This window comes from Elgaria multicarinata, chromosome 4 (genome assembly GCF_023053635.1).
Source record: "Elgaria multicarinata webbii isolate HBS135686 ecotype San Diego chromosome 4, rElgMul1.1.pri, whole genome shotgun sequence".
Taxonomy (NCBI): Eukaryota; Metazoa; Chordata; class Lepidosauria; order Squamata; family Anguidae; genus Elgaria; species Elgaria multicarinata.
In genome coordinates this window covers 20150067-20169766 of record NC_086174.1, presented here as the reverse complement: position 1 = coordinate 20169766, position 19700 = coordinate 20150067, and the positions used below count along the sequence as shown (strand labels likewise).

The following is a 19700-nucleotide window of genomic DNA, read 5'->3' as shown; positions in this document are numbered from 1 at the left end:
CCCGCCCCCTCGAGCGAGCGTTCAGCCCCACTCCGTTCCAACCTATGCTTGCCTACGGAGCCGCCGGGCGGCTGCTGGCTCCGCGCGCGTGCGCAGACGGCGACTCCGGACGCCATGTTAGCTGAGCAGGCAGGGGGGAGGTGGCGTCGGTGGTGATCGCTCCGAGTCGTTTTCTCCCTCCTCCCCCTTTCCCCCCACCCACCTGCTCACCCTCTTTCCTTCCTTCCTCCCCTTCCCCCCTCCCACACCTCGCCCTCCCGGTGGCTGAGGCGGAGCGGAGCGAGGGGGCCGCTCCCTGCTCCGGGTGGCGGCGCACCATGAGTGTTGGCGGGGGGCGGGTGTGCGACCTGTCCCGCAGGAACCCCCAGGAGGACTTCGAGCTCATCCAGCGCATCGGCAGCGGCACCTACGGCGACGTCTACAAGGTGAGCCGCGGGAGGGGGCGGCATCCCGCGGGCAGCCTGCGGAGCTCAACCCCTTTTACACCCCCCCCAAACAACAACAACAACCCCGCCTGGCAGCACAGGCTCTTCAGTCCCCCCCCCGTCTCACCACTCTTTGGGGGTGGGGGGACGACTCTGGGCTGCCCCATTCCCTATTTTGCAGCTTTGTCCCACATCCTCTTCTTTCCTAAATCCTGCCCTCCCCCTCCCCTGTGAGTACAGACAGGGCATGTCACGCCCCATACTTGCCCCCTCCTAACTTTTTTTGGGGTGTGTGTGTATGTGTGTGTCTTTGGGGGGGGGGACTGTCTGCCACTTCAGACCTCCTCCTTCTGAACTGTCATTTTGACAACACCAGCAGTGCCCTCCCCTTGGCACAAACCCAGTGTTCTTTTTAAGCCTGCAACCCTAAAAGTGCGTGTTCTGCCACTGACTTGGCCTCTCGAGTAAACCATACAGGCAGCCTCTCCCTCCTTCCTCTGACATGTGAAGAAGAAGGGGGGTGGGAGGTTGGCTTGTGATGCAGACGGATGCTAAGGGTCAAGGCCCAGGCTGTCATTGTGGGCCTTGACTTTTAGACTGCATGCCAAACTAAGCCAACCCAACCTACCTGCACTATTCCCCTCTTGTTACTTAATGAGTTGTGAATGCTGGACTTTTGTCAATGCAGTTTAGTCCTCTCGTCTCCCGACCTGTCAGCTGGGTGTCTCCTTCCCAGAGGGCGCATTCAGTCTAGATAGTCTCCCCAACCAGGTTTGTCAGTACAAACCAGCCTCTGAGTGAGCCACCCCAACTAAATTCTCAGGTCTCCTCAGCCAAAATGTTCCTCCTGAGGCCTGTGATCATGTTGATTCCCACCATCAGCATTCTTCCCCACCCTTCAAATTCAGGCCCACAATCCCTGCTTTCTCTTCTAGGGGCTTATCAGCCCAAATCGATTTTAGTTGCTCCCTGAAGTTAATCGACAGGGATCTCTGTTCCTTTAGGGCCTTTCAGTGTGAAGGTTTTTCTTTCCTGCTAGGAGCTGTCCATTTGTTATCAAAAGCAGACTTTCCTGAGATCAATCTCCCTCCCACTCCCAGGAATGAAGTCTAGGTTCTTTTCTTTTGCATTTGGGAGGTCATGGACTTCTGATGGTGTAGTTGTTAGTCTCGGATTCCTGCCAGAAATGTGTTGTGGAGAGGCCTAGTCGCAACCAAAAGATGCTATCCAGCGTTCTTGGCGAACTAGGGCACAGGTCCTGGCACATCTATGCACTCAGGAAAGGAGGGACGTTACAGAGTTACACTGATAACTCCATGTAAATAGGTGTAATGCATTCCTCGCCCCCTCTTTCCCTCTTCTCAATGTGAAGCAGCAAATAGCACTTGCCTGGTCATTCATAAGCACCTTACTTTGACTGAGTCCTTAGGGCTTGTTCATGGCAATGTTCTAACATGCCTTTTCATTTGAGTTGTAGTGATAATACATTAGAATGCACTTTTTGCAGAAAAAACTCCGTTTACAAAAATACAGTTCTGTTTGGGTCTGTATTATCTGTTGGATAGTTACCCTGCCCTTCCATGTAATGAAAACAATTCATGCAAGCTAGTGTGATAAAGAAAGCTAGCTCAACTGCAAATACTTAATAACATCAAAGAACTGATACAGTGTCCCTAATGCAAAGGTGAATGTACATATCCCAGAGTTTTAAAACCTTGCTTGGTGTGGCATGGGGAGGAGTTAGGATAAGGAGTCTCGGGACAACTTTGAATAAAGCCCTTGAATTTGGATTGGGCCTGAGAGGCCCTAAGGAGGGAGCGCACTGGATCTACAGACATAGGCCACAGCTAGACCTAAGGTTTATCCTGGGATCATCCAGGGTTCACCCCTGCCTGAGCACTGGATCCCCTGTGTGTCACCTAGATGAACAGGTTTGACCCCTGGACAATCCAGGGATAAACCTTAGGTCTAGCTATGGCCATAGAGGGATTTGGGGCAGGTCAGATGAGAGGCAGGTCTTTACTGGCAAACCTGACTGGAGAGATTGCATCTAGAGTTTAAAAATCAATCGTTTAGGCTGTAATCCTGTACGCCAGAGGCAGGTAAGCCAGGGCTCATTCCAAGTAGAAAGTCAGGTTAGGTGCCAGATAGAGTCTACCCATGGGCAAAAGTGTGTGTGTGTGTGTGTGGCAGCAGATAGATTGCTGGTCTGGTATTTAATAGTTATGTCTCCATTGGGTAGCCTGGGAAATTTGTAGTCCCAGTTTGCTGTCTTTAAGGAGGTGACTGCAACCTTTCAAGCAGACTATTAGGGTGGAATTTAAAGCTGAATTAAGAAAGCACTTGGGGGGACAGTAAACTTTAAAATAACAAAGCATGTGAGAGGAAACTGATGATTTTTAATAACATTTTGAGAGACTTCTGTGATTAAATACAGTATTAAATACAGTATTTCCAATCCTACTAATCTTAAAATGGGAGAAACGTATACTGGAAAGGCACCTTAAATTTCTCTGTACATAAGTCACATACACACACACACACACACACACACACACACATACACTTGAAACTGTATTTAAAAGCACCTAGGCAAAATATTCGTTGTTTAATTTCCAAAGTCCCCAGCCAAAAGGCCTCAGTTGTTTTTGTTTTTGTTTTCTGTAATTATTTAATTAAGCACTTATGAGTTATGTATTTGCTCTGTTAAAATGGAAATAATGTTGCACAAAAGTATATGTATCCTTTGATAAAGAAAACTCTTAAGTGTTGAAAAGGTGCAGAATGCTTGGTGTATATATATCTTACAAAGAACGTTGGCATAATATGTTGGATAATGCAAGAAAATCAAGAAGTTTATGTTTAGAGTCACAGTATTCAGAGGACTTTGGTTTCCTCATATATGCTGTGTTGATGTGAAGCAATGTCTAAATAAATAAATAGTTCACCCCAATATTGTAACAAATTTCTTAAAAATTGCAGAGACCCCACAGAGGAAAGAGGTAGAGAGTGCCTCTTTTCTTTTACCTGTGCCAACCTGCATCCATCCTATACTGAGATGTTGTCATAGGTTGCAAAGAAAAAGTTGCTGTACACATGCACAAACACCCTACCCTCTGTTCTCATATTAAAAACAAATATCTTGCTACATAGCAGGTATGAAAAGGATACTTTTCCTTTACCTCTGTGGAGTAAGGTGAGAAAGCTGAGCCTTGCTAGCTATGAGAAAAACTGGTTGGCTACCAAGTTCAGCCAGAATTTGTGGACCTCTGGCTATCGGCTAATGTTCACATTTTAGATCAGCGAAAATATTTGTTTTACACCGTTTCACACATTATACAGATACAAAGAAGGTTTGCCACTGAGTGTATAATAAATATGTTTGCAAATACATGTTTGTTACATTCACACTTCCCTTTTTAGGTGCATAGCTAAAAACATAATTTATTATTATTATTTATTGCATTTTTATACTGCCCAACAGCCGAAGCTCCCTGGGCGGTTCACAAAAACTAAAACCATTCAAAGTATAAAACAAACAGTATAAAAACATGATATAAAACACATTAAAAATTGATTAAAAACATACCATACAGTACATGATTAAAACATCTTTAATGTGTGGCATGGCACTTAATTTTAGGAGTAACTTCCTAAATGTTAGTGGAAATGATCTGTGTTGCACAAACAAAATCTGGACATAGCTATGACTTTGGAAGGGGTTATCTCTCTGTGCCTTGCTGTGGTCATGCCACTGATGGCCACATTATGGGTTCATGTGAGAAACATTGTAGATGTGTTATCAGGTTAGTGTTGGGACTAGTGATGCACCCAGGACAAAGGTCAATGCTGAAAGGTATGGTTTCTGAAGAAAGACAAACTTTCTTCAGAAGTTTGAGAGATTCAAGTCCAATTTGATAACCAGAGCACCCAGAATCCTCATTTTTCCCATTCTTCTGGAATAGGGATGGGGAACCTCTGGCTTTCCAATTCCCATCAGCCGCAACCAGCATGACCACTAGTCGGGAAGTATGGGAGTTATAGTCCAATATCTATAGTACCACAGGTTCCTCATACATCTTCTAAAAGGCCAAAAATGTATTAAATACTCAGCATTAGGAACATGTGGGCTTCCTGTTTTAAGTTTTCATTCTTTGATGGGCAGAGCCTATCCTGGGAATGGTTGCAGAGAGCTCTGCTCTGGTGGTGGTGGTGGTAATGACCTATTTGTGTAAATTGTATCATCTGGTTTTCATGCTCTGTCTTTGGATAAGCTTCACTCACAAGGCAAGAGAAATAGGAGTTAGTGCTTTGTTAAATACTGCAGGGGTGGGTAACCTGTGGCCTTCCAGATGATATTGGGCTATAGCTTCCATCTTCCCAGACCATTTGCCATACTGGCTGGGGTTGATGGGATTTGAAGTCCATAAACATTTGGAGGGCCCCAGGTTGCCTGTTTGTACTGTTTATGTGAGATGTTTTTAATGCTGCTGAGCCTATAGATTTTCTTCGATAGCTTATTTGAGAATCACTGCATTATCCTGATTGTGTTGATTAATGGGCCTAACCATCTTTCAAGAGAACACATTGTAGATGTTCTTTATCATTCAGCTGTTTGTGTCCTGGCACCTTGTATAAAATGGTGACTACTTATTTATTGGCTTCATCTGTTGGGATGTGAGCTATGATAATTGGTAATAAAACCTGGCAAAGAGAGCCTCTCATTACACAGAAAATTCTCTTTTTAGGGAGACTAAGCAACCGCTTGACGGAAGTAAAGACTGTATAGTACCACTGTTTTGGCTGCAATCCAGTGCACACTTACCTGGGAGTAAGCGCCATTGAGCTCACTGGGACTTATTTCTGAATTGACACGTATAGGATTTTGCTGTTACTTTGTTACCTATAACATTCCATTGAACCCAGGGCAGCTGAGGATTGCTGCAATAAACCTAATTTGGCCTATTGCAATTTAATCCTCATTAATAGATTTATATCTTAACTTTCCTTAACGCTTAAGGTTGGCTAACAAGATCACCATGGCACAAAAGAATTACAGCTCAGAATAAGACTTGTATGGAAAGTGATTCTTGAGGGAAACTTGGAGGGCTGGATTTGAATCCTTCTTTGGCTTCTGGAAGCTGACGGTCTTTCAGTGGCAGCAACAACGATGACAATTATGGGCTGGTTTTGGCCTCTTACTCTGCTGCTGACAGTGATGTCTTTCTAAGGCAGCAACAGTGATGACAAATGGAATGATGAATTTGACCCAGCCACTGCTTGCGCTATTCTTCAGTTTTGCATTTAGTACAGTTTACAGTGAAAATCTACAAGGTCCCATCTCTTGCACTAGCACTGGGAATCCATGCTGCAATCAAAATGGACAGGAGAGATTTACCACATCACTTCCTTAGACTCAGGGTCACTCTGAAACAAGCGGTCACTAACTTGGCACCCTCCAGCTGTGTTGACTGAGGGATTCTGGGAGTTGTAGTCCAATACATCTGGAGGGCACCAGGTTGGGAAAAGCTGCTATAGAATCATTGCGAAGTGATCTGGAATTACTTCAGAGATAACATACGGCAACTCAGGGGTGGGCAGAAAGTAGATCTTCTGATGTTTTGGATTTTAACTCTGGGCATTCCTGATCATTGGCTATGTTGGTAGGGGCTTCTGGGAGATGAAGTCCCAAACATCTGGAGATCTACTTTCTGCTGTAACTCATAAGAACCCAGTAAAAACAGAATTGAGGGCAGAATTTGAAAGGCTACAGTACTTTGACAGAAGCATGGCATCTCTAGTTTTCATTCAGGCTCTACCCCCGCCCCAAAGACAGGAGGGTTCGCTTCACTGAAAGTAAAGCATGACTAATGGGTGTAGTCAGTGTCATAATTAGAGTAGAGTAGACCTATTGAGATCAATTGGACCTAAGTCAGAAGTCTCACTGATTTCAATGGGACTGCTCTACATATGACTAAGTCTGGATACAATCGTATATGTAAAGTATAATTCACATTTCAACTATCATTGTAGGCCAGTGCTGTTACTGTTTCAAAAGTGTTTTACACGTGTATTGCATATTTTAAATCGAAATAAAGTTTTTTTTTAAGGCCTACTGTTCCATGACACAGCTGGACTACTTCACTTGGGAAGTGTTAATAGGTTTCTTTCACTCCCCCTTTTTTCTATTTGGTTTTCATTCAGTCAGAATGTAGGAGCAGTCTGGTGTAAGCAAAACCTCCGGAATTTATTACTTTATGGTAACATAATTTGCCTGCTGTTAAAAGTGCTCCTTATGCTATCTTTTACAACCGCTAAGTGTTGAAATGTAACTTCTAATCAATTGTATAGGAATTTAGGCTTTTAATTACAAAGGTAGAGAAGGTTTATGCCTAACACTATTAAATCCAGTTTCTGTGGAGACAGTGAGGGTTACAGAGTCCTAGGTGCCGGCTGAGTTACTGATAAAGCCAAGCAAGACAGCGAACTGAAGCCTTTTATTGCTCAGACCAAAGAGGCAGGCCTGTCCTGGATGCTCTTAGAGCAGCTTTCCCCAACCTGGTGCCCTCCAGAAGTCTTGGACTGCAACTCCCAGCATTGGCCATGCTGGCTGGAACTGATGAGTGTTGAAGTTGAAAACATCTGGAGAGCACAAAGTTGGGGAAGTCTGCTCTTACAGTTATGTTCATCACCTGAGCACCTCCGACTTATTGGTATTTTAGTGGCTCTTGTTGGTCAGGTTGATCTGCCTATGGTGGCTTCCTTTGGCCAAAACTCTGGAATAGTTAACAGGTGGAATATATACCCAACACTTCCATGATCCCGGTTTCAGGAAGAGCTGCCACTTGAGTCCTGCCAGTAATAATGTGTTGTGTGTCTTTCTTTAATTGACTTATTGTATTTATTAACTCTTATATAACTGTGGGTATTAAAAGAACCTAGTTAATAAAAATGGTGCATAACTCAGATATATGACTAGAATAAGGCACAAAATTGGCAGGGAAAAAAACTATAACCCTTGGACTTTGTAATATAGTTTTAAATGTCATGGAGTAGACTTTGTTTCATATGTGTTTTTGGAGCTATACTTTAATTATGAATATTTTAAATAGTTTTCAATAGTGTCATGGTGTTGTAGTTTTTCTATCCCTTTCTATTCACTTCCATAGTTCTCATTGGGGCTGTTTGCACATCATGACAATCCATTGGTTTAAAAACTGGTAGGTTGTCATGGCTGAGCGGGAGAGAGTGAGTGTGTTGCTTGCAGCGTGCCTGCCTCCTTCACTGTTGCTCGGCAATGTATCCTCAGCTCCCGCTGAGTGTGATGTCCGAACTCAGATTGCTGGCTTCTGTAAGGGTTAAACAACCCAGTGGCTAACCCAATGGTCTGGGTTTGGATATCACACTCAGCAGGAGCCAATCAGGGGTTGCTGAGTAAAAGCAGAAGAGAAGGGCTCGCTGCAGGCTTCATGTCCGCTTGTAAGCTTCTGCCTGTCAGATTTTCTGTGCCACAGGTTGGTTGTGGGGGCGTTTTTGGAGAAGCAAAAAATCCCCAACCCCATGGAGATGCATTTGTTCATATGAGGTTCCACCTGTGATCTATACTGGTACAGCCCAAATGTATGTTTACCAGGTCTAAATCAACTCTTTAAGTATAGAACCATTTTTAAGGCACTTAATTGTATCAACTCTACAGGATATGAGGTCTAACATGTTTACTCAAAGGTTTAGTACTCATTGTGTGTGTTTTTGTTTAAAATATTTTAAACAATTTATCTGATGAGCTTTTGTATTTATTACTATGTATTTTCATTTCTGATTATGGGAACCGCTTAGAGATATTTTTTAGATATGATGAGCGACACTTAAAATGGCGACACATAAATTGTAATGTAAGTCCCACTGAGTTCAATGTGATTTATTCCCTAGGATTTGTGTAGGGATTACAGCCTTGATTGTACAAACACGTTAAGTCCTGGCACTTTCGCTAGCTTATTTGAATGAACTCTTAAAGATACCTGTGGTGTCAGTGGGTTCTAACCAATCATCCCTTTGCTCTAGTCTAGCAGGAAGCACTTCTCGTTGTGCAAGTCAGGGCACTTGCGTTGTCTCTTCCCACCACCACCACCACTATAGCCCTCTGTGCCATAGCTGCACTATTTCAGAGGGTCCCCCAACCTTTAGCAGCTTTTCAGGAGAGGGGTGTGTTTATGGGTAGGTGGGGGTGTCCAGTGGGTAAGGGGATTCCCTACCTTATGTGAGCAGAAAAGTTTTATTCTAATGCAAGGCCACCATTGAATTACAACCCAAGGACATGTCAGTAGCATTAGGTTTGTTTTATAATTAAAATAATACCACTACTATGATATGAATAACCATGCTACCATATCAATTTATAGCCAGTTGCTCTCCTAACTTTCTGGATGACTTTATTACACATCTTTATCATGACACCAAAAAATATGTTTGCTGTGTAGCTCCCCCCTTTCCCCATATATAAACGGGTGAAAAGATGACCTTGCAAATGTTTTTTAATTTTTTATTTCTACCTGTCCACCCACTGCGATTCTGAAGGTAGTTCAGTTTAAGGTTTAGTCTACTGATTACAGCATTTAAAGTGCTTTAACAGCACTGTTTATTTTCCTTGATCTAAAATCTGTTATTGTTGTTTTTTAAATAGGCTCGGAATGTTAACACAAGTGAACTGGCAGCAATTAAAGTAATAAAATTAGAACCAGGTAAGCATTTTGCTTTTCTGACCTCAAAGTTTCTATTTTCTGCATTTGCTCTATGTCTTGTTTAGTTTTTTGTTTTGTTTTGTTTTAAAAAGTTTTTAAAAGTGGTCTAGTGGACTAGTAGCATTCAGATAATGTTGTTAGTGACTTATTTTCCTTAATAAGTACAGACTTTAGTCTTATCAGAGTGCTTTTTAATAGCAGAGTCATTGTCCATATCATATGAAGAGTTGGGCGAGTTCGCACATAACAACAGACCATGTGTTAAACAAGCCATGGGCTGTCAGGGATGAGTGGGAGAGAGCGGGCATGCTGCTTGTAGTGCACCAGCTACTTCTGCTTTTAATCAATGACCTATGATTGGCCTGTACATATGTTTTTGAGCAAAATATGTGAACCCAGAGTGCTGGGTTATTTGGGGGATAAACAACCCACTGGTTAACCCAACAACTGCATGTCATACTCAACTACCTATGAGCAGGCCAGTCATAGGTTGTTGATCAAAACTGGAATTGGTGGGCAGGTGGGAGGCAGCGCATTCATTCTCCTGCTTGTACACAACAACCCATGGGTTGTTTAAAGTTTAAACCATGGGTTGTCATTACATGTGAACCATTCAACTGTATGAAGGAAAGGTAGTGAAGGTGTAAAAGGGGGGGGGCTTTCAGGTTATAAATAGAAGGGAAAGAGCTGTTCTTTGTTCTCTCCACATTTGCAAATAGTCACAGAGTATGATTGAAATGTTAATTATATTTTGTATCTGTTGAATATTACTAAGTATCGTTGCCTGTGTACTATCTTGGAATTCTTTAAAAAATGTAGTATTCTATTAATCTAGACACAAATACAGATGTAATGTTAGAAAGACAATTACTAGATTTGCACATAATGCTATCCCATGGTATGGGTTACTGAATTCTTGTGTGAATCCAACTGTGCTAACAAATCATGGTTTGTTAACCACAAACAAACCCTGAAAGAGAACCCATGGTTTGTTGTTTGGTTATGAAGTCTGGGTTGTTTAAACCATGAGTTGACATTAAGTGTGAACCCAGAATTGTGGATTGGTCAAAGATTGTTTCAGTAGGCTACAGGTGGTGGGCAACAGTGGTTAAAAATAAACTATGGGTTAGCATTATGGGCAAATCAGGTCAGTTTTTAGCAGTTTTGTTACAGGATTTTAGGTATGTATAATTTGACTTGACTGTCATTTATATTGCTAAAGTTTCTATTATCTCCTATTAAACATTAAAGTTGTTTTCAATTGTAGATAGTATCATTTTTATTAGGTTAATGAGAATTAGTCATTTCAGTTTTTCATTAGTATTTTTAGGCTGGAATCCTGTGCCCATGTTCCTCGGAGTAAACTCCATTGAACGTAGTGGAGCTTACTTCTGAGTGAACATATATGGAGTGCAAGCTGAAAGTAGCTACATTAAAAAAAAAACATGTTAAAAATAACCAATCAAATCCTGATTGGACAAACAATGCTTCTCATTCAGCAGCAGTGCCCAAGCTAATTGCAAGGGGTGGGTGCCACAATTCAGAAGCCCCTGTTCCATAGCCTCTTTGGCCTTACATGAGTAAAGAGGTTGGGCCATCCTATGCATGTTTAGATAGAAAGAAGTCCCCACCCCACCCCGCTTCTAGCATTCCCCAAGCAGCACGGGTATTAAAGGAGTTATTTCTGTGTAAACATGCATGGGATTGCCGGCCTAAACAGGTTTGTATTGTTCTAATCCCAACCTTTGTTATGTTAATCACTAGAAAGTGTAGATTTCTTTAGTCCAGGTTTTTAACATAAAAACTAGGAAAAAAACGTGGCAGTAGGAAGATTGGGATAACTTAACCATCTGTTAGCAAGTCTGCCCCGCCCCCCCAAAGAGTAACATTTGCTAGCATTTTCTCTGGCTTGTATGCTCAGAAGGCTTATTGTAAGATAACAGTATAATGAAATTGTATGTTCTATTTAAGAACATGATCTAATCAGGAAAGTAGTAGTAGGTAACTCTTTGGCTATATTTCAAGGACCTTTGTAAGTTACAGAACACCTAGGGACCAGCACTGTAAGGGTACAGAGGAAAGAGCAAAGGGATAAACTTCCTTCTATAGAGTAGTCCGTGCCAAGCCAAACATACCAGGAGGCTACACGCTTTTGGAACGGAACGAGAAACTGGGGTATGGCTAATAATATGGGCTGTGTGCATCTGCGCATCCTTGAAACATGGAACTTGACCAGCGTAAGTTCCTGCAGCGTATCAGATTTTGCTTTTAAAATGCAGATATTCTTAATGCCTGTGGAGAAAAGCTTGCAAAGTGTGTGGGCTGTGTCTTGTTAAACGTGGAAGCTGAGTGGATCTCTGCAGGGCTTCTAATAATCACAGATACGACATTTCAGTGTTCATTGTATCTGCTATTCCCTGGTCTCTGTTCCTGCTGTGTCATCCCCGACATGCACATATATTCTGTACTTACCTTTGCCCCCCAAAATTCCATACTCTTTCAAAATCTGAATCTTGAAATATGAACTGTGCTTTATATGTGTGCACAAATTAACCTGCAAAATAAAAATGTGAGCTACATGCCTATGTTTTCTTATGCATAAATAGTTTCTATTTAAGAAATAATTGCATGTGTAGCAGCCCTTCAGAAGGAAACTAGGCATGATGTCTAACACAGGGCAACTGCCAGAAATAGAAAAGTGATGTCCAGTTTTCCCAATTCCTATAAAGTTTAGGCAGCTGATATCTGCGGTATTTCCCTACCTAGTTTAGCTGGGTAAGGAAACACTCCTGTGTTGTGCCATTGTCATGCCAGGCAAGTCTGCCTTAAATGTTAAGGGGAGCTGGAGGAGAATTCAGTGTAGGAAATCGATTTCCAGTGGCTGCAGCACATCTTTGTAAACCTCCCAGAGAGCTTTGGCTCTCTGGCAGTATATAAATATAAATCATCATCATCTAGTTCCACTCTTGCTATGAGACTTCAATAAGCAAAGCCCTTTGAATAAGCAAGCCCTTTGGATTTGAATACTCATCAGTGACGTTTAACAAGATAATATCAAAAGTTAACCATTTCTCAGAGTTGTTCAATGTAGACAAGAATCTAAGTGAGAGTGCTGCTGCTGTTGGTGATAATTCATTAAATTTATGTGTCGCTTCCCACTGCAAAGAGCCATCTCAAAGCAACTGACACATACAAACAGAGAAATTCGTAATTAATAGAATGGGGGGGGATTAAAATCAATCTAAATCATAATCTGTACAATAATACAAATACCATAACAACATATTCTAAAAACAACACAACACAAAAAGTGTTTATTAACAATACCCCATATCTCCCTCCCAGATCCCATAGGCTGGAATGAACGCCACAAAAGCAGCCTGCAACAATTGGAATATATGCCCAGGGACCTGGGAAAATAAGTATGCCTTTGCCTGGCACCGAAAAGATGATAGGGAGAGCAGTCCATAAATGTGCAGAACAATCACACAAAAGACCCATTCCCAAACTGCCACCCTCCCGCGAGCTTCTCTTGGAGGGGCTGAACAGATAAGGGCCTCTGAAGCTGACCTCAGGGACTGGGTAGGTTCATATGGGGAGGGGCAGTTCATGAGGTCTTGGAGTCCTGAGCCATGTGCGGAAAAAAGAAGTAATGTGGGGGAAATAATAATACATAACTTCCATGTAGCACATTTCAAACATTTGAAGCGCCTCAAACATACAGCGTCTTGTTAATCTTTACAACATTCTTGTAAAGTAGGCCAGTATTATCCCCGTTATTGAATGACTAAAAAAAGAAATGCTTCTCTTTTCTAGGTGAAGATTTTGCTGTTGTTCAGCAGGAAATCATTATGATGAAAGACTGTAAGCATCCCAACATTGTTGCTTACTTTGGCAGCTATCTCAGGTATAATTTTTATTGTGTATTTTATTAATCTAAGAATTCTTCTCTCCTTGCAATCATAAAAGACTATCATGACCCTAGATGGGGGTGGGTAGGGTAGTGAATTTACAAGTACCAGCTTTTAATCATCTGTAGCATCCTGCACTCCCTAAGGAGTATTGTCTGCTTTCTCATATCCATAACAAACCACTTCAAACTCCTTGTTTGTTCCTGCCCTAGAGTCTGCACTGGATAGTTTAACCCTTGTTCTAGAAAATGACTAAGCAGTCTCTCTTCCCATCCCAACAAACCCTCTGCCTTTGCTTTCTTTTTCTCCATCTGCTCAACACCAGCCTTCCATAACCTGGTGCTCTCCACATGTGATGTACTGCAACTCCCATAACTCCCAGCCATTATGGCCAATGACTGTTTCTCCAGGAGTAGTGAGCATTTATTCTCCAGCATCAAGAAGGATAGGAACAGAACACAGTCTAGGTAGAGGAACCAGATGGATTCTTATGATCTGAGAGTTCAGATGATCCTTTTAATCAGTGATCAAGCCATTGACCCATTAGTCATGCTGACTAATCAATTAAAGCTGTCATCCCTCAGTTAAACAAATCCCACTCAGTACTTTCTGTGAATTGCATTAAAGGAATTGCATTCCTTTCTCTTTATGATCAGGTTGCCAGCTTTTCTTCTGGCAGAGCTCCTTGTCCTGACAAGCAGAAATTTAGTAAGTGAAGCTCTTCCTGCCATTGAGTTACGGTGGTGAGAGAAAAGCCTCTTCTGCCAAATTTCCACATGTCTACAGCAGTTAAAGGTGCAGGATTCCTGTTGAGGGCGAGTGGTGTAGTGGATGATCCTACTTGACTATCACATTTTAGGTTCATTTTATTACAGTTTGGAAATTTCTTGTTACTTAATAAATTCTGAATGTCTTCACTGTTGTGATTCTTCAGTATGTCACAGTTTATCAACTACGTATTATATCTGCAGACGATGTTGCTTTGATTTAGTAGAGTTCAGGTTCTGCTAAAGCTCTTAATTTGGCAAGGAATTATTAGAATGAACTGTAGTACAAAATGCAACATTTAAGTAATGTTGATTGTGGCATGACTTCTAGGGTGTCCAAGTGCAAAGGGCTCCTGTGGGTCTAATAACTGTGTTCAAGAGGAAATTTTCGCAGATGCAGGCTTGTCATGAAGGAATAACTGAAGTTGCATCTGCCTAAACTCTCTCTTCTTCCCAACCATTAAGGGTATAGGAGAGCTGCCTTCCTTCCTAGGGATTTCTGTTCTACTGGCACAGAAATGTTTGCACAAGCGATCTGTAGTCCTGTAGTCACATTGGAACATTTCACAGCCCATAAAGCCCATCTATCTATCTATCTATCTATCTATCTATCTATCTATCGTTTTGATTTTTTCAGGAGTGTAACCATGTACACTGATGGTGCTATATAAATAAATAATAATAATTACCACTTTCCTGACACGTTGACCTGGTTTGCATATAATGTCAACCCAGAGTATGGGTAGTTGTTGAATCATAGGTTGTCATTACATGTGAACTATGAACAACCCAGAGTTAACCTAACAACAAAAACATGGGGTTCTCTTCCTTGGTTGTTTGTGATGAACAACCCAGAGTTAAACCAGAGTGTAGGGTTTGCACCTAATGACAATGCATAATTGAACAGCATTATGGAGCAAGTTCATAGCTTGGGGGTTCTCCTAGAACCATCTCTTCTGTATTTTGGCACTATTTGAAATCACGTAGGTGCCTTGTATTTATTTTAGATGTTTTTTCCCCAGTCTACTCTGAAGGTTCTGGTTGGTTTTCATCATTTATAAAGTAAAAGTGGAATGCTCTTCCAGAACATTTGCGAACTACAAGTTCAATCACAGTTTTTAAAGCTGAGCTAAAAACTTTTCTTTTTTCTAAAGCTTTTAGAACTTGATTTTGATCTTACTTTTATACTGTTAGTTTTACTCTACCCTGTGCCTGTTTGGTGCATTCTCTTCCCCTTCTTATTGTTTTATTATGATTCTATTAGAATGTAAGCCCATGCGGCAGGGTTTTGCTATTTTATTGTTTTACTCTGTACAGCACTATGTACACTGATGGTGCTATATTATTAATAATAATAATAATGTAAAAATTGAGAGTAAAACCCTGAGACAAAATCCAATAGAGCATAAAATACCAACTGATCCCAAGCCTGGCCACTGAATAGCCAGCCCAAACAAAATGGACTTGCATCATTTCCCCCAGCAAGGCATCTGAGCAGAAAATCCTAGCAGTGATTCAGAACGCTTCTGTATATGGTCTTGATGCACACTTCAAATGGTCATAAGAACACTATTTGTTTGTTTTGTAGTTTGCAGCAGGAGATAAAAGTGAATGTGCAGGGCAAAAGGCGCTTTGTATAATAATGCAGGCTTCTGGTTCCTAAAGATGACTATATTAAAGAAATAGGCAACAGCTGTCATCCAGAAAACATGGCAAAATGGTCATTGCTAATATTTATGACTGTGTTCACTGTTTATAAGTATGCAAAACTAATAAAACCTATGATTTATAGACGTGACAAACTGTGGATTTGTATGGAGTTCTGTGGCGGTGGTTCATTGCAAGACATTTACCATGGTAAGTTAAAGAACGGTGTAACTTTTGGGGGGAACTGTAAAGAGAAAGTTGGAAATTTCATTGTCTCTTTCAATAATTTGATGCTCGACAGAGAAAAGTTTGTTTCGAAGCCTAGAGAGAATCTAGACAATGTACCAATTATAGCCCATAGGCCTCAGGAAATAACAAGCCGAGCCTCTTGACAATAATAAGAATCCACTGTTTTGTTTCAAGCACTGCCAGTTGTGCGTTTGTGGTTGTTTGCAATGTAAGAATGTAGTTATGTAAAATATTGTGTAAGAGAGAGTTTAGAGATTGAGTAGAATACCTCTGAACTTTCACTCCACCTAGATACATGGAATGGACACTCCTATTGGAGCGCAATACGTTTATGAGTCACACACCACTGTTCCCTAAATAAAAGGAACAAGTGAAGTGAGGTGATGGTCTTTTAAAAAATTTTTTTTTTTAATTTTTAACATTATATAACAAACATCAAATAAATCTTACACAAAAACACAAAATTATAATGACAATAAATGATATTAATGATAATAATAATAAGTGCACCCCACCCCCGGGACCATTATTCTACTTTCCAAAATTGTAATGACTCTTGTGAAGGTGTCCATCCTTTCCCCTTAATTAAAATAAACTCTACAAATAATCTCCATATCCCTTCAAAATCATTTTGATTCGATAATCCTCTTTTAAATTTAATGCAACACGTTAACTTATCATTAATAGCGATATCCCATACTTCTTTGTACCATTCTTCTATTTGATAATCACCTTGCCCCTTCCATTTTCAGGATATGAGGTGATGTTCTGTCCATCTTGCTTCAGTCTTCTTTCTTTCTTTCAATACGCAATAATGAAAGACTTGCTCCGTGATCTTACATACAAATTTTATATTCTACCTTTCTGTGGTGAAATTGGACATTGAGGTATTTTAGAAATCACTCGCTCTAATAGTGATCTAAGCTGGTGAGTGTAAATAGAAATGGAGCCAACACAGCATCACTGAAAAGCAAGACGGAGTTATGCTCAGAAGAGCCCTGAGGCTTGCAGTTGTACAAAAAAATCAAAGAGAGGAGCGTCCTTCCTCCAAGAGATTTCAGTGAACATGTGGTTGACACTGAGTGTCAATTGGAAAAGAAAACCAGGGGAGGGAGGTGCGGAATGCTGCCTGCATGAAGGGAATGTCTGGTTGGAATACTGAACAGGATATGAAATATATATATAAATCGTAACAAAATTGAAAAACATTCATAGCAGCAAAACAAAATAAACAGCCTCATTAGACAGCAGTACGCAAATATGCTTAAGAGCTCAGCATTTTTGTTATTGTTGGGCAAAGATTAATCTTCGTAGAATTTTAGTTGAAAGTTAAATTATCTCTGCTGATCAAGTGTATGGGTAGATTATTATTATTATTATTATTATTATTATTATTATTATCCACCTTAAATGTAAACAATAAACCAGTGAAAATAAACACAAAGTACAATACAGTTCAAATATGTAGCAGTAGCAGCAAATACAATAAAATCTTTCTAGTTAAAAGTCAGAGAAAACAGATGTGTTTTTAAAGCTCTCTTAAAAGCAGCTGCAGAGGGAGCCAGCCATGTATCTCTTGAAAAGGAATCCCATAGGGTTGGGGCCACCCTCTAGTAGGCCTTGGAAAAAGTTAATCCAACCTCATTATTTGGGGTTATGACAAGCCATGGGGTGAGGGGAATACTGTAGACCTATTCGTATCATTGACCATGGTATCCCTGGGCACTGCCTCTGGGAGTTGAGGGCATCATTTTACCCTGGTTCAACTTCTATTTGCGTGGTTGGTTTCAGAGAATAACACTGGGTGTCTATGCCTTGGCTCCCTCAAAGTTGAACTGTGGGGTGCTACAGGTCAATATTTTATCCTTAGTGGTGTTCAACATCTATATGAATCCTTTTGGAGTTATTAGGAAATTTGGGGCATCAGTATGTTGATGGTCTCCAGTTCTATTTCTCTGTAACATCTGAGTCAGGAGAGGTCACATTCTGAACTGGTTCCTGGATGCAGTTATGGGCTGGATGAGGCCAGTAAATTACTAAAACAGCTATATGCAGAGACCCTATGGTTAGATGGTCCCAGATCTAGGAATTGGGTTGTTTGCCTCTTCTGGATGGGGTTTCACTCCCTCTGAAGGAACAGGTCCATAGTTTGGGGGTGCTCTGAGATCCATCTTTGTTACTGGAGGAGCAGGTGATCTCTTTGGCTTCAGTTAGTATAACAACTATGCCCATTTCTGGATAGGGATAACCTAGCCACTGTGATTCATGCACTGGTAACCTCACAACTAGATTACTGTAATGCACTCTATATGGGGCTGCCCTTGTGCCTGGTTCAAAAGCTGAAGGTAGTGCAGAATGTGCTCAGTGGGACACCCAGCCAAGTTCACATTACACCTGAACTGCACTGGCTGCCTATAAGGTTCCAGTTCCCATGTTCAAGCCTATATTATTGGCATACAAAGCCCTAAACAACTTGGGACCAAAATACTTAGCAGATCGCCCTCCAGAGGATCTTCCGAGGAGGCCATGCTGGTCATTCTGCAACTAACAGAGTGTTGTCACGAAATATCTCAAAGGTGGGTTTTCTCAGTGGTGGCGGCCATCCTCTGGGACACCCTCCCTTGTGCAGTTCAGGAGACAGAAAATGTAGAATGTTTTAAAAACCTCCTGAAAAACACACTTGTTCACCGAGGCTTTTCTGATACTCAAGCTGTCACTATTACTTATGCCTGACAAAAAAGGAGTTCTTAACTTGTGCAAGCTTGTTGTGTGTTATTTTCTTTATGCTTCGTCATTCCCGTGTTTCTCACTTAAAAGCAATGATTGATGTTCTTGTGATGGTGCCACCTGTGTGTTAGGAAATGATCTTACTTTACGTGTGTGGCTGAACAGATGTCGAGAGCTAATGCTTTCCTGTTACTACTGATTTTGGCTACGAATCTGCTTTTCCTCCTTTTTTTAAAAAAAGAGTGAAATATTCTGCCTCTTAATTAATTTCCAAGCTGTTTCTCACACCAGGCCAGTGTCAACAATTAGATTTGCAAGTAGTAAAATTCAAACGATTTCGGCATGCACCTTTTTAATGCAATGGATTTTTTAAACAATTTAAATTAGATGTTACAACTGCACACGTTACCTGTACCTAGAATTCAGTTCAGTTAATCTAACAATAATTTTCCAAAAAAAGATAAATAGAAGAATGGACTTTATATACAAAGACTAAGCTTATTTCACTCAGTTCATAAAGGACATTGTAGTCTTGGATAGTTTTTTTTAAATTTATGTAACCCTCCCTGTCACCACATCCTGCCAGCTCAGTGGTGGTTTTCCGTCACTCTTTATAGTTCATTTATAAAATTAAATTCTTACTTATAAACTCTTGGGGTACAAAGAAACAATACTCAAGGATTTAAAGAATAAAGGATGGAATAGTATGGAATAAAGAATGGCATAATAAATTTATAATTTATAAAAAAAAAAATACGTAATAAAACCTGAAATTAATAATTGATTGCATTACAGTCATAATCAGACCTCATAAAATGCTAAACTAATTCTTAAGAAAACCATAGTGAGAGAAATACATGAAAAGCCGCCTTGAGTGCCATTTTGTGTTAGAAAGGTGGGGTATAAATCGATCGATTAAATAAATAAATAGGAACCAGCGGCACCTCTTGAAAATCACCAATAGAACAAAGAGGGTTTTTCGATCTAGGTGCTTTTTAAATGTGAGAATGGAGAAACAAAGGCAGATATATGAAGATCGTTTCACACCTTGGAACCCACTACAGTGAACGTGATTTTTTTTTTCCCCAGTGAGGGCCAAAGGAGTAAGACATTCATTGAATTCCCAGTCTGAATTTCTTGACTTTCTGGCACAATTTAAAGGGGCTGAGTTTCCTCTAAAATTTTTGTTTCGGGGCCAGAAATATTAACCTGGTATGTGTGTGTGAGAGAGAATAA

At 40.8% G+C, this 19700-nt stretch overlaps 2 protein-coding genes across 8 annotated transcripts in view; one reads left to right on the top strand and one right to left on the bottom strand.

Annotated features, from left to right (window-relative positions):
- EIF4A3 (eukaryotic translation initiation factor 4A3) overlaps positions 1 to 19700 on the bottom strand; it is a 428365-nt gene that overhangs the window by 2204 nt on the left and 406461 nt on the right. The window lies entirely within an intron of this gene.
- MAP4K3 (mitogen-activated protein kinase kinase kinase kinase 3) overlaps positions 126 to 19700 on the top strand; it is a 91034-nt gene continuing 71459 nt past the window's right edge. For 4 of the 7 annotated variants that reach the window (XM_063123890.1, XM_063123888.1, XM_063123891.1 and 1 more), the window contains exons 1-4: positions 127 to 425; positions 9106 to 9163; positions 12980 to 13070; positions 15634 to 15698. In XM_063123890.1, coding sequence (XP_062979960.1) covers positions 318 to 425; positions 9106 to 9163; positions 12980 to 13070; positions 15634 to 15698 — 322 coding nt within the window. In that variant the 5' untranslated portion in view covers positions 127 to 317. Of the gene's footprint in view, positions 426 to 9105; positions 9164 to 12979; positions 13071 to 15633; positions 15699 to 19700 lie in introns of all 7 variants that reach the window. The other 3 variants (XM_063123887.1, XM_063123886.1, XM_063123892.1) reach the window with 2 other exon arrangements.